Source organism: Tupaia chinensis, unplaced genomic scaffold, assembly GCF_000334495.1.
Source record: "Tupaia chinensis unplaced genomic scaffold, TupChi_1.0 Scaffold000659_1, whole genome shotgun sequence".
Classification (NCBI taxonomy): domain Eukaryota; kingdom Metazoa; phylum Chordata; class Mammalia; order Scandentia; family Tupaiidae; genus Tupaia; species Tupaia belangeri.
In genome coordinates this window covers 1,145,707-1,158,943 of record NW_006160181.1, presented here as the reverse complement: position 1 = coordinate 1,158,943, position 13,237 = coordinate 1,145,707, and the positions used below count along the sequence as shown (strand labels likewise).

At 41.8% G+C, this 13,237-nt stretch overlaps 1 protein-coding gene across 1 annotated transcript in view; it reads right to left on the bottom strand.

Annotated features, from left to right (window-relative positions):
• Positions 1-342: 342 nt before the first annotated feature.
• The window catches only part of PGLYRP4 (peptidoglycan recognition protein 4), a 19,159-nt gene continuing 6,264 nt past the window's right edge, over positions 343-13,237 (bottom strand). The window contains exons 5-8 of the mRNA XM_006159838.1: positions 9,891-10,040; positions 6,385-6,583; positions 1,941-2,059; positions 343-521 (exon numbers count right to left, since the gene is read on the bottom strand). Coding sequence (XP_006159900.1) covers positions 343-521; positions 1,941-2,059; positions 6,385-6,583; positions 9,891-10,040 — 647 coding nt within the window. The remainder of the gene's footprint in view (positions 522-1,940; positions 2,060-6,384; positions 6,584-9,890; positions 10,041-13,237) is intronic.

Sequence of the window (13,237 nt, the reverse complement as noted above, 5' to 3'; positions counted from 1 at the left end):
TCACAGTGAAGGGCGGGGGTTTCTGGGCCAACAGCAGGAGAGGGTATCCCAGGCAGAGGGGCGTAGACAATGGGAAAGAAGGACCAGCCTCACATTTCATCTGGCTGAGGGGATGGGTGTCCAGGGGAGAGGAAGATGAGGACGGAGGAAGGTGGCCTAGACTCAGGGGGCCATGAACGCACAGCTCAGGGTGTAGGATGTTAGCTGGCAAGGAAGCAATCTAACTAACTTGAGAAAGGAGAAGAAGACTAGCCTAGCAAAGGAGGGGGACACAGGTGGGTCAGGGTGGACTGGATGATGCAGACAAGAGAAACCCAGCAGAAAGTAGAGCCAGGGCCTCACTCAGTGCTTGAAGTGAGGCCAGGTGCTGATGATGTTGTACAAGGCCTGCCCAGGGGAGAGGGTGTTGGTCACATCACTGTGGCCCACCAGCAGGTAGTTGGGAGTCAGATACCCCTTTTCCACGGCACAGCGGATCAGGTCCTGAGCTGCCTCCAGTGCAGCGGCATTGGGCGGGGTACCTGCAAAACATAGCCAGCCCATTGATCGCAGGACTCCAGAACGTTTGCCCAGGACAGAGCACACTTCTAGGTACCTCACTCTACCCACTCCACTGTCAGTGGTCCTGTTTGGTTTTTTTTTGACAGAAAACCAGTTCAAAACTTTAGGTTTCTACATGCCAAAGTTTTCCTGAGTCAAAAAGGCCAAGCCTTTGGTAGTCTAGAAAGTTCATAGATAACACATGTTATGAGTTCAGTCAGTGGCATGTAGGTTAAAACAACTGGATGCCACATGGCCGACTGCAAGTTCAAGTCCCAGACCTGGTGGTTTGAAAATCGCACCACGTGTATGTGCATAAATGCCCAAAATCCTGAAGGGAGAATAGATGAGAAGGGATTGAGGCATGGACAGTCCCACTCAGAAGTGCTTTCTGACTCTCTCTCTATTAAGCACTTGCACCCTACAGCAAAAATTGAAAAATAAATAAATAAAATGCACGTTTTTTAAAAATACATAAATTTTCAATTTTTTATATCAAAACAAACTTGTACTTTAATTTTACTTTCCATGGTCTTTTTGAAGAGCTTTTGTATTTATGATTCTTCTGGAGATGTACAAAGCCTTGGTCCACTACAAAAGTTTATCCTGGTAGTTCTCTACTGCAGTAAATTAGCCCCCTGGGGGATATTTGGAAATACTCATTTTTGATCATTTTGTTTATCGAAACTTAGAGTTGGGGAGATGCTGCTGTCTTCCAACTAGCAGGAGCCAGGGATACTTTAAATATGCCACACCACACAGAACATCCCCCACAATCAAGAATTATCTAATCCAAATGTCAGCAGTGCCCAGGTGGAGAAGCAGCCACAGTGTGCTGCCTGTACTCTCACATGCCCTATCCATGCTCAGCCACATCTGCAGGCACAGACCCGGGTGACCTCTTGCCTCATTGATGCCCATTTTAGTATCGCTGTGAACAAGCCTGGTGACATAATCTCCTCTTCCCAGAGGTTCAGCAAGAGGTCCCCGAGTCTAAACCAATTCTAGCCAAGACCCTAAGCCATGGCAATTTGCATTGTGCACTCTCAATGCAGAGACCAGAAATTTGTGTCTTCACATTGTGGCCATGGTAACCAAGAGAGGCTGCACATGCTGATCAAAAGCCAGAAACATACACAAGAAGCTTCCCCCTTCACATTACATGCTCCTCAAGTATTGGAAGGCAGACATGTGGCTGGGCATGAGGAGGTAGATTTAAGGTGAGCACTTTGTCTGGAGGTCACCACCATCTGTTTCATGAAATGTCAGATTGGAAGCTGGGTCAATGCAACTCATACAGGCATTTAAATGATGGCTACAGCTGATGCTTTTGTCTTCCATGTCAGACACTCTCCCTTGAACCTCATACACGACCATCCCTGACCAGTACATCCACTTACCAGCAAAAGTGCCCATGAAGGCGATGTCTAGGGCAATGTCATTGTAGCCAGGGGTGCGAGAGCTTTGGACATTCCAGCCCACCCCTTCATAGACAACACCATCCTGGCCCACAAGAAAGCTGGAGGACAAAAAGAGGAGATAATGACCAGCATGAAAAAAGAGGCACTCAGGGGTTCCAGACGGTGGCACAGCAGCAACACAGTGTTCTGTGATGCTGGACCCACATGGGAAGGTGCCAGGTTCATGTCCTGAAGCCAGCCTGTACACACTGGTGCACACACATATCCCTGTGATTTGGTCTAAGGCCGAGGTTGGATGGAAGCATGAGAACTATGTAGGGGGTCTCTCTCTCTCTCTCTCTCTCTCTCTCTCATCTCTCAAGAAATAAATGAATAAACTTTAAAAAATAGTCACTCTGAGGCTGCTTATCTCTTTCACTCATTAATTCATTCATGTCTTTATTCTTCAGACATTGATTGCCTATTAAATTCTAAGCAATGAGTTACAGAAACTAAGACAGAGTCCTTACCAATGGAGTGCTAGTAAATAAGCTTATGGGATAGGGGAGGTGGTGGGAAAGGGGAGGTGGAGAGAGAGGAATTCTGTCTTATAGTATCTGCTGATTTCTGTGGTGTAAAACTTCCACTATGGCTGCTTTGAAGCTACCAGTGATTTAACAACTGGCTATCAAAATTCTAGAATCTCTAACGATCAGTTCTTATGAGCAAGAACCCACTTATCCACCTGCAGCATGCCACTGCTGCCCACAGTAGCTCAAGGTCAATGAAGAAAACAGATAATGACAGTTTTCAACCCCCGTCCTTTCCCTCACCTCACCAGTAGAACAGTGTACCCCAAGGTGATCCAGGGTCTCCTTACTATTAAGTATAGTACACCTCTACGTGTCCATGATTTCTCATTCCATGGTTTCGGTTATCCACGGTCAATTGCAGCCCAAAAATATTGTCAAAAATTCCAAAAGTCTTAAACTGCACTCCATTCTGAATAGTGTAATGGAATCTTATGCCATCTTGCTCCATTCCACTTGAGCTGGAAGGTAAATTACCTCTTTGTCCAGCATGCCCACAGCCGCATATGCTACCTGTCCATTAATCACTTAGGAGTGTGTATATAGGGAAAAAATGTAGTATATATAGTGTTGGATACTATCAGTGGTTTCAGGAGTCCACCAGGGGTCTTGGGATGTATTCCCTACAGTCAAGGCAGGAATATTGTACAATGTACCTTCTCCAGTTTTACCTGACTTGACTTCTCTGTGCATTTGACCTGTCAACTCTTCTAGCATTCTCCACACATTCTCTTCCCTTAGCCTCCATCACACCACACACTCCTGACTTTCCACTCTGTCTAGCTGATCCATCTGAGCACCTCATCTTCCTGTGTCCTTTTCTTAAATGTAAGATGTCTCAGGGTGCTACTTAAGCCCTCTTCTTTCTTCATTCAACACATTCTCTCAGGAATAGCCCATCTAATTTCTTGGCTTCAGTTGCCGTCCATGAAAGTCCATATGTTCACAGCTGGGATCATTTCTTCCCAACCTATTCCCCTTTTTTTGTGAAAGGTACCACCACCCATTCACCACTAGTCCCAGTCAGGAACACAGCCATCAGCCTTCCAACCTCACCCACTCATTAACCAGATCTTCAATGCTGTCTCCCAACCATGCCCCCTGATGTTCCCTTTCATCTCAGTCATTGACTATTGATCTCCATTAACCTCAAGTTCTTCCTCTTCTCTCCAGGTGCCACCACCCCAACCATAGCACCACCCCATCTTCCCTGGATTGTTGCAGTGAGATCAGATCAGTCTCACTGTCTCCATTTCTGGAACAATAGCCAGAGTAGTCTTTCTAAAATACAAAGTGTATCATATGAAAACCCTGCTTTAGTCCCTGGCACCAAGTCTAAACTCCCTAGCTTAAGTTACTTGATATGGCCCTGTTTGCCTCCTCAACCTCATGTCTTTTGGTATCATATTTATCATAACAAACTTCTCTCAGTTCCACAAAGACACCATTCTTAGCCTGGAATCTAGGCCTTTGTACAGAGGTATTTTCCCTCTGTCTGAGATACTCTTCCCTCTCCTCCTTTAACTCACTCCCTCTCACCACTCAGGTCCCAGCTAAAATGATATGCTTCCAGGGAGCAGTTCATTCCCCATGACAACCTTCTTATCCCCCATGTGTCCTCTACCATAACACTTAATGCACCTGTTAGGACTTAGTTGTATAGATTCTTTTAGTTTTCTAATTTTCTTCAGATAGAGAATATGTGTGTGTGAACACCAGAAAGAGAATGAAACACCCTCAAGGGGGTCCCATCACAATTGAGATCCCTTTTCCCATTCCTCTAACTAATCAAGATCTTGGGTAAGGGCACATGTACCCAGCATGTTTCCAAGCTGACCCAGGGATCTGAATCCACAGGTGGCCATACAGCTTCCAGCACTGCAGTTCAGTTTGCTGTGGACTGTGTCACCAGGCTGGGTCTGTTTAATTATTTTTCTCCCTCAATATAATATGAGCTCCATGATGGCAAGAACACATTTGTGTTGTATCAGATGACATTCCTAGGGTGCACATAGAAGACCCTCAATAGTGCTTTCAATGAATTATAACCTATGAGAAAGTGAAGGTTTATTCCTGACCAGTGACCATCTCAAGGTAAAAAAATGATACAGTCATGAAGTTATAATAGAAGGTGACATGATAAATGGTCAAAAGTCAAGGAACCAGCAGATGGCATAATGGTTACATTGCTGGACTCCCACATAGTTCACCACAGTTCGAGTCCCAGGCCCAGTGGATTAAACTCACGTTGGTACATATGCGTGCATGCCCAAAATCCCTAGAGGAGAGTGGAGGAGAAGGGATTGCAGCGTGGCCATCCCCCCAGGGGGTGACTTCTCACTTTCTGTCTTTCTGTCTCTCCAGTAAGCACAGGTGCCCTATAGCAAAAATCTCTGAAAAAAAAAAAAAAGTCAAGGGACTGGAAGGTGTCCTCTGAAATCTGAGTAAAAGAAGGGAAAGGACCTCTCCCAACCACCCCACCCAGTCTCTGTCATTTTCTAGTTTAGGATTTCTAAAGTTATAGTCAATTCTCAGGTGTTCACTCTAATAAAAAGTGAATAACACTGAATAATCCTGCTTGGCAAGACCTAGCAAACCATTGGGTAAGTCCTAACAGATGATGAATGGAGGGAAAGTTTTCTCCTATCTTGAAAGGGCTTCTACTAAAGTGGGGGTTGAGAGAGGAGAGGCAGACAACCTAGGAGCATATACCAAGTAATGTCAAGTCTATCTAAGGCAAGGCCCCTGCATGCAGCTGCAGGCTGCATTCTGCACAAAGGTCCTGACTTGAAGCCAAATAGGGACTAAAATCCAGCTCTATGCACTAAGCCATGAATGCTCCTTGAGGAAGGAGCTACTTCTACTCCAGTGTATGAATATGCTATATTGGCCAGTGGTGGCTTGTCTAAAGAAGTAAAGGTTAGTGAGATCGTTTCTGAAGGAACTGTTGATAGGATCTAACCCTAGAAGGCTTTTCTGTGAGCTCTGAAAGCACCCTTCAAGAAATTTCTACTATTCCATTAGGTCAGTGTGCTCTTTATTAAAGAATCACAGAGCTTGGTATTAAAGGAATCAAAAGCTGCAGTCTGGTCTCTCCCTATGCCTTCTGACAAGAAAGATATTCTCCCCAAGGAGGCTGACAGCCTCCAGCTGCAGAGGATCAGCACAAGCCTAATACAAGGGGAGCAAGCTTCAGGTTGTGGCCAAACTGAGGACAGAGCCTGAGCACTGAGCAGTGGGAGGTGATTACATGAAAAAGGCACAGTCCTTAGATGATCTTTTCTATGGCTTTCACCATTTTTCATGCATTCTATTTCCTCTAATACCTTTCCAGTAGAGCCTTATTAATAGTATATTGATAACTTTAATATACTACTAATACCTTTAAAATGAAACAAAAGTCACCCAATGGCATGACGGTTAAAGTGGCTGGCTCCATAGTTAATTGTCCCAGACCCAGTGGTCTGAAAAACACTCTGGATTCAAGTGCTGAGAATCCAGGAAAGGAGGGAGAAATGGGCAAGAAGGGATTGAGGTATGACTTTCTCTCGTCCCTGTGGCCAACCCTCCACTCTGGAGAGCACACACACCCTCTGGAAGATAATAAATACATACATACATACATACATACATACATACATACATACATATTAGTTTTGAGAATATGCTTGGGGAGAATTTAGCTATCTCCCTAAATAAGACCCTCCCAGGGTTGTGTGAGAAATCAGTGTGGATACACATAAACCACTTCTCATATGGTGAGTATTCAGCAAATAATAGTTCCTTTTTCCTTTCTTTCAAAGATTGTTTCTGAAATGAAGGAATAGAAGCCCATTGTCCTCAGGTCCACTTACTTATACCCAATGTCGCATGAGTTGAATCTGTCCATGTGGAAGGACTGGATGTCTTGAACCAGCAGGTGGCACTCTTCAGATGTGTTGCAGGTTTTCCCAGCAGTGTGAATGATGATAACATACTTAGCTGGAAGGTTCATTTGGGGGCAGTAGGTCTCTCTGGCCCCCCAAGAAGACCGCAAGACAATGTTGAGACAAGCTGTGGAAGAGTAAGAGTGTGGATGTAGGTGATTAGTGTTGCCCATCCACATCAACTACCTCACTACAGAAGACTGATAAAACTAACCCTCAGGATCCCCTCATCCCCACCACCCTCTGGTCATCCTACCCTAAGCCTGACTGTAGGGACTTGGAAATGGATTATATCCTAGCAATAGAACATGAATGTTAGTTTGGGGGACTTTAGTTGTGTCCATCATTGTTGTTGTTTTTAATTGAGAATTTTTATCTAAAGGCATCTGAAGAATGGATGAATAGAGAATAAAACGATTCAAACTGGGATAGTTTAGTTGAAACTAAAGTAGGGTTAGTATCCAAAACAAATTTTTAACATGAAGATTCTTTCAATTAACAGCAACTTTACCAAAAAAATTAAAATGAATATTTATAAGATTACTAAATTGAATTGCTTCATTCATCACCCTGTGCCTCTTCCCACTAACATCCCCAACTTCTTATAACCACACTATCCTATATTCTCCTACAAGGTCAATATTTTTAGCTCCTACATGTGAGTGAAAATATGCAATATTTGTCTTTCTGTGCCTGGCTTATTTCATTTATCATGTCCTCTACACTCCTCCATTTGCTCTGAATTGTGGAGAGTGGCCATCCTTAGCAAACATGGTGACCTACAAACACATGCAGAAACTCAGTTCTGTGAGCTATCATTTGTATGGCAAAGAAAGCAATTAACATATGAACACTCTGTGTGTTGTACTGCAGAGCAGTATCAGGTTAAAGGAGTCACAGAATCACCCCCAGAAAGATTAGAGAAACTACATGGCACCAGTCATTTTCACATCTTCAGATGATTTACATCCAAAAACTGATTTTGCATTCCATTTCCTCTTCCTCCATTTTCTTCCCTTTAAAAGAATAAACACGAGGCCATCTCAGGGTCGTGGCTTTCTTCTTCAGGCCTGCCCGATCCTTGCTTTCCTATACTTGAATGTCTTCATGTGTTTACTTTTATATTTACTTCAATCCACAGCGCACCCCACACACACACACACTCAGAAAAATGCGTTCTGCTGAGCAGGTCATGGCATTGAATGACGGCATTTCATTCTTTTTAAAGACCAAGTAGTACTTCACTAGGACTATGGATATTTTCAAAGTATACTATTTATCTGAATGTTTGTTACAAGTGTGTGACTGTGTGTGTGTGTATGCAAGTGTTCACATATGTAACAAAGCACTTTTGAAGAATTAGGCTGTAGCTTTAAACAAAAGCATGTCTTTGAGAATGATTTCTAATCCATAAAATTCTCTGTCACGTAAGCAATCATTAATATTGGCAGATGGCATCAGTCCAAAGGCAGAGATCAAATTTATTTGAGGCTTTAATTTAGCAGAGTTCATTTTCTTTCAAGCTTTATTAAGTCATAGAAAGGCAGAAAATACTTATTCTTATTAGCTTTACTGTTTTTGATGCCACACTTGTTAAAGCCAAAATAGTACCTACTTTTTTAACCTAAATTACATTAAACTCTTCCTTTAAAGTCAGTGGAGTTGAATATCATATCCCAGAATTTAATCAGGAAAATTGAACCAGAACAGAAGATAAAAGTACATGAGACTGATAGGTTCATGCACCTACCTTTTGAACAGAATCCTAACCTGTTTCCTGGCTTTAAGCAAAATTCCTTGGCATTTCTTTGATTTAAGTTAAAACTGGTTTTCTTAATAGTAATGAGTGAATTCACCATTGAAAGTAGTTAGATTATGTAAGAAATTGTGTGATCAATACAATGTGAGTGGGAAAGGAATGGAAGACAATTGTAGACACCAAAGATAGTGTGAGAAGAGGGTAGGAAAGGACAGAGGGTCAGAAAGAGGGGTAAAAATAATTGTAGGAACTAGAAATGGAAACTTTTTATAATAATATGCATTATTAAGTCATTATACAGTATATTCTGGATGGGAAATCACATTTTGTATGCTGTGATGATGCTTAGGGAAAAATGTAAATTAAGTTACAAAAAAAACAGAAAAAAAAATCTATTCAATGACTGCAGTAAGATATATAGCCCCAGCTAGGTGCTGCTTTATAGGATGCCCAAAGTTAAACTTGTGTTCATGGAAATGTATATATCAGCTCTGTTTGCTATGAAAATATTTAGATTAATTAAGGTCTTTAGTAATTCAATAAAATGTGGGGGAAAAACAGTATAGAAAGCAAACATAGATACCAGAGACAGTGTGGAAGGAGAGTAGGAGATGCCAGAGGGTAAGAGATAGGGAATCAAGGATGGGGGGAAAAAAGCAAAACATACAGAAAACAAGAAAAGGAAAATTATTTGCTGACAATAATATGTTTGTTCATGTGCTTGACTGAGGCAATATACAGTGTACTCTGGATGGAAAATCTCATTTTGTATGCTGTAATGGTGTACAGTGAATGAATGCAAATAAATAAATTTAAATAAAATTTTTAAAAAGTCAGTGTAAGTGGTAACTTAAGTTTTAATCAATATTTCAGAATATTAGTGTTGTTCTAGTTATTGTATTCAGAAATGTATGTTGTGCTGCTTATATTTGTGTATAAACATATTAAATATAAATATGTGTATAATTATATCCTATCCTCTCCATGCTTTCTTTTTCCTCTGAAGCACTTTTCACCATGTAACATATCAAATATTTCATGTGTTTGTTTATTGTCTTTGTTTTTCCTCTAGATTAAAACTTGAGAGGGGACCAGAAGATGGTGGAATGGTTATGCTGCTGGACTCCCATGTGGCTGACCGCAGTTCAGGCTCTTGACCCAATGGCTTGAAATTCACACAAGGTTTGTGTGCATGTGTGCCCAAGATCTCAGGAGGAGAATGGGGAAAGGGATTGTGGTGTGACCATCCCCACTGGCAGGTGTTTCTCTCTTTCTGTCTTTCTGTCTCTGTCCAGTGAGCACACATGCCCTATAGAAAAAAATCTTAAAAAAAAAAAAATCTTGATGCAGTTGGGTATTTGTGTGTATTTTGTTCTTTGGTGCATCTTCAGGGTCCCATGAGTTCTAAGTAAATAATTGTTCAATGTTGAAGAAACAAATGCACATATATGATGCTAGGAATAATGCATGGTTATATCATTCCATGATTCTGAGGGATTAAGAGGTGACCTGGAGGGTCTCTCTCAAGGTTTACCAGCCCTAAAAGTTCAGAAGGTTGAGGGGTCAGTTACCTATCAGGAGAAATACAAAAAGAGCCTGCCTCAAAAGGCCATTTCCATTGGCATCTGTGAGTCAGTAGGTCTGGAGGGTGGCCCTGTAGGGGTAAAGGTCTTACCTTTCTTTGGACTCATCTTCTGAGGGGCCAAGCAGCTCTCGCCTTTCACAAGAAGTGGTTGGGCATATCCGGGTGACAGGTACCCCTTCTGGACAGCATAGAAGATGAGGTCTTCCATGGCTGACAGGGCAGCAGGGCTGGGACTATGGCCTGAAAGACAGGAATCTCTGGGAAATCTCATTCTGGCCTGAGTTTCAGGGGAGCAATGGGAGAGGACAATATACCTTCTCAGTCCCTGCATAGCTGCTGGAGAGGAAGAAATGGGAGCTGGATGATCCTCTAGGCAGGAGAGCCTTGAAAGTCAGAACTCTTGAGATGAAGTTCTTCCCTGAGGACCTGCCAGGGTTTCCTTCAGCCTCTCTAGCAGAGCTCAGGGGCAATGCCATGCTCAGGCACACCCACCTTGCAGAGTCAAGATTTCCATTAGGTAGGAGCTCTTCCAGGCATGTGCACACTCTTTACCTGCATTAAAACACTTAATCCTTGCCACAGACCTCAGAGGTAGATGTTAGTATTAACATTATTATTCATGAGAAAGAACATGAGGCTCCAAGAAGTAACGTGCTGAAGATCCCAAGCTGGGCCAGCTCTGCAGTGCAGCAGTAAAGCACTGCTCAAGAGAGGATGGATCCTGAGACTCCAGCCTCAGTCATAGGAGGAAGATGGGCAGCTGGGTTCGGTCATATCACCACCAATCCCATGACCTTGCCTCCTGTGCCCAGGCCACGAAGCTGTAGTACCAGACCTAGGAAGAGTTCAGCCATGCAGCTAAGAAGCTCTACCTCAGCGACCCTAGGAAAGCATGTGTGGTTCTCAGATATAGGCATTCTGGTGGGAGTTTGTGTATTAAAGTAACAGATGATTCAGTTTGATGTATAGAATAAACCAAGTTCAAGATATAAAGAAGATTGAGAAATTCCACAGTCAACTAATGTGACTTATGGTCATCGAGGTATCCAGCAGTGTTGCCATGAAATCGGACTCAGTGGTTTGAAATAAAGACTCTGTTATGTTCTGTGGAAGTAAATATCTTTTGAATTTAAGAAAGTGTTGGGACAGAAAATATTTTCTGTAACTGAGTAGGATATTCAGAAGCCAAGAAATCAGTTTTAGTACTTTTCAATGTTTACTTGAGAAAGCTAGGACTATAAATTCTTTCAGTTAGAAAATCTTTATTTATCGAAGGCACAAACCAAGGCGCATTCTGAGGTAGCTACTGAACTTCAGCTGTGAAATATTGCTTTCAGGGACTAAAAATGAAGACTTTATGCTGAGACTTCTCCCTCCAGATCCATTTCTAGATTAGTAGGGCAACCTCTGTCTCTTTCTCTTCATCTCTCTCTGCCTCTCTCTATCTCTCTGTGTCTCTTAATTTTTTTTTAATTTTTTTAAGGTAAAGTATTCTCTGGGCTCTCAGGCCCCTCCTGTAACTTGCTAATTTGTGCCTCTCCTACTCCCATCTAGGAGAGTCACAAACCAAGGCCCGTTCTGAGATGGTTACTGAACTTCAGCTGTGAAATATTGCATGTGTACCTCACAGTTTTCATTTTTTGCCTTTTAAAATTAAAATACAAATTATTTTGTTGTCTTTTTATTTTTTATAGTTTTTTTCTTTTCTTTTCTTTTCCTTTTTCTGTTAACTTCATCATTTGGTGGCTCAGTCTCCATAAACTAAGTGTCTAGGTAGAGCTACGTGAACAGTATGCAAACATCGGATTACTATTATATTCTGACAATATTCCTCAATTCCCACTGAATCTTATCCACAAAGACTGAAATATGAAACCAAAGAGAGATTGCAGATCACCTCCTCCAGCACACCTCTGAATGCTCAGATTGAACTTCAAGGATTAGGAAGAAATGCACAACCCATCTGATGACCAGAAATCACCCCAAAGGCACAAGAAATATGAGAAAGCAAGAAAATACCTCTCCTCCAAGGGAAAAGAATAACTCCTCTTCATCCACAGACAGTACAATGGAACTCATGGAAATGTCAGACAACGAATTTAGAATAGTCATAGTGACAAAACTAACAGAGATGCAAGAGAAAAGAGACAATGAACTCCAGAAGACACAGGAGAAAAGAGTCAACAATTTCCAGGAGGTGAGGAAGTTCTTGCATGTCGGAAAGAGGAAATACATATCATAAAAAAAGAATCAAACAGAGCTGCTAGAGATGAAGGCTGTAATACAGAAAATCAAGACCTCCCTTGAAAATATTAAAAGTAGACTAGATCGGGACCAGCAGTTAGTGTAATGGCTATGTTGCTGAACTCCCATGTAGCTGACCATGATTCAAGTCCCAGACCCCGTGACTTAAACTCACACCAGGCACATGTGCGTGCGTGCCCAAGATCCCAAGAAGAGAGTGGAGGAGAAGGGATTGTGGCATGGCCATCCCCACTAGGGGGGGAGGGCGGTTCTCACTATCTATCTCTCTGTCTCTCTCTGTCTTTCTGGCGAGCACATGTGCCCTATAGCAAAAAAATAAAATAAAATAAAATAAAAAGTAGACTAGATCATACAGAGGATGGAATCTCAGATGTAGAAGACAGAATCACTGGCCTAGAAAAAACCACCACAAAGACTGAGAAAATAGCCCCCCAAAAATGATAATACTATATGAGAAATTAGATACCATTAAACATCCAAACAATTGGTATTCCAGAAGGTAAAGAGACTAATAAGGCCATTGATCATCTCTTCCATTAAATCCTGGAAGAAAATTTTCCAAACCTAGAGAGGCATTCAAAGATTCAGACCAAAAAAAATATAAAGAACCCCTAAAAGAATCAACCCAAGAAGATCTTATCCAAGACACATTATAGCCAGATTGACCAAAACCACAGACAAAGACAAGATACTAAGATTGGCAAGAGAGAAACATCAAATTACCTACAAAGGATATCTCAACAGGCTAACAGCGGACCTCTCATCAGAAACAATGTGAGCAGGAAAAAAATGGGAAAATATATTCAAAGTGTTACGGGAAAAACAATTTCAACCAAGAATACTGTACCCAACCAACAAGATTATCCTTAATATGGGAAGAGAAGACAAAAACATTCTCAGATAAACAAAACCTGAAAGAATTTACCAATACCAGACAAGCTCTCCAAGAAGTTTTGAAGGGAGTGCTATACCAGGAAAACTAAATACGGACACACAGAAAAAAGAGTTCAAAAACAACCAAGAAAATGGCCAACCTAATGGTAGGGACAGGTCTGGAGTTAAATGCTATGTTCCAGAATTTAAACGGGAAGATAGGACCACAACAGAAGATAGATTACATACATGAGACTGAACTGGTAAAATAGAATCTTTTGACTTTTAACTAAAACATT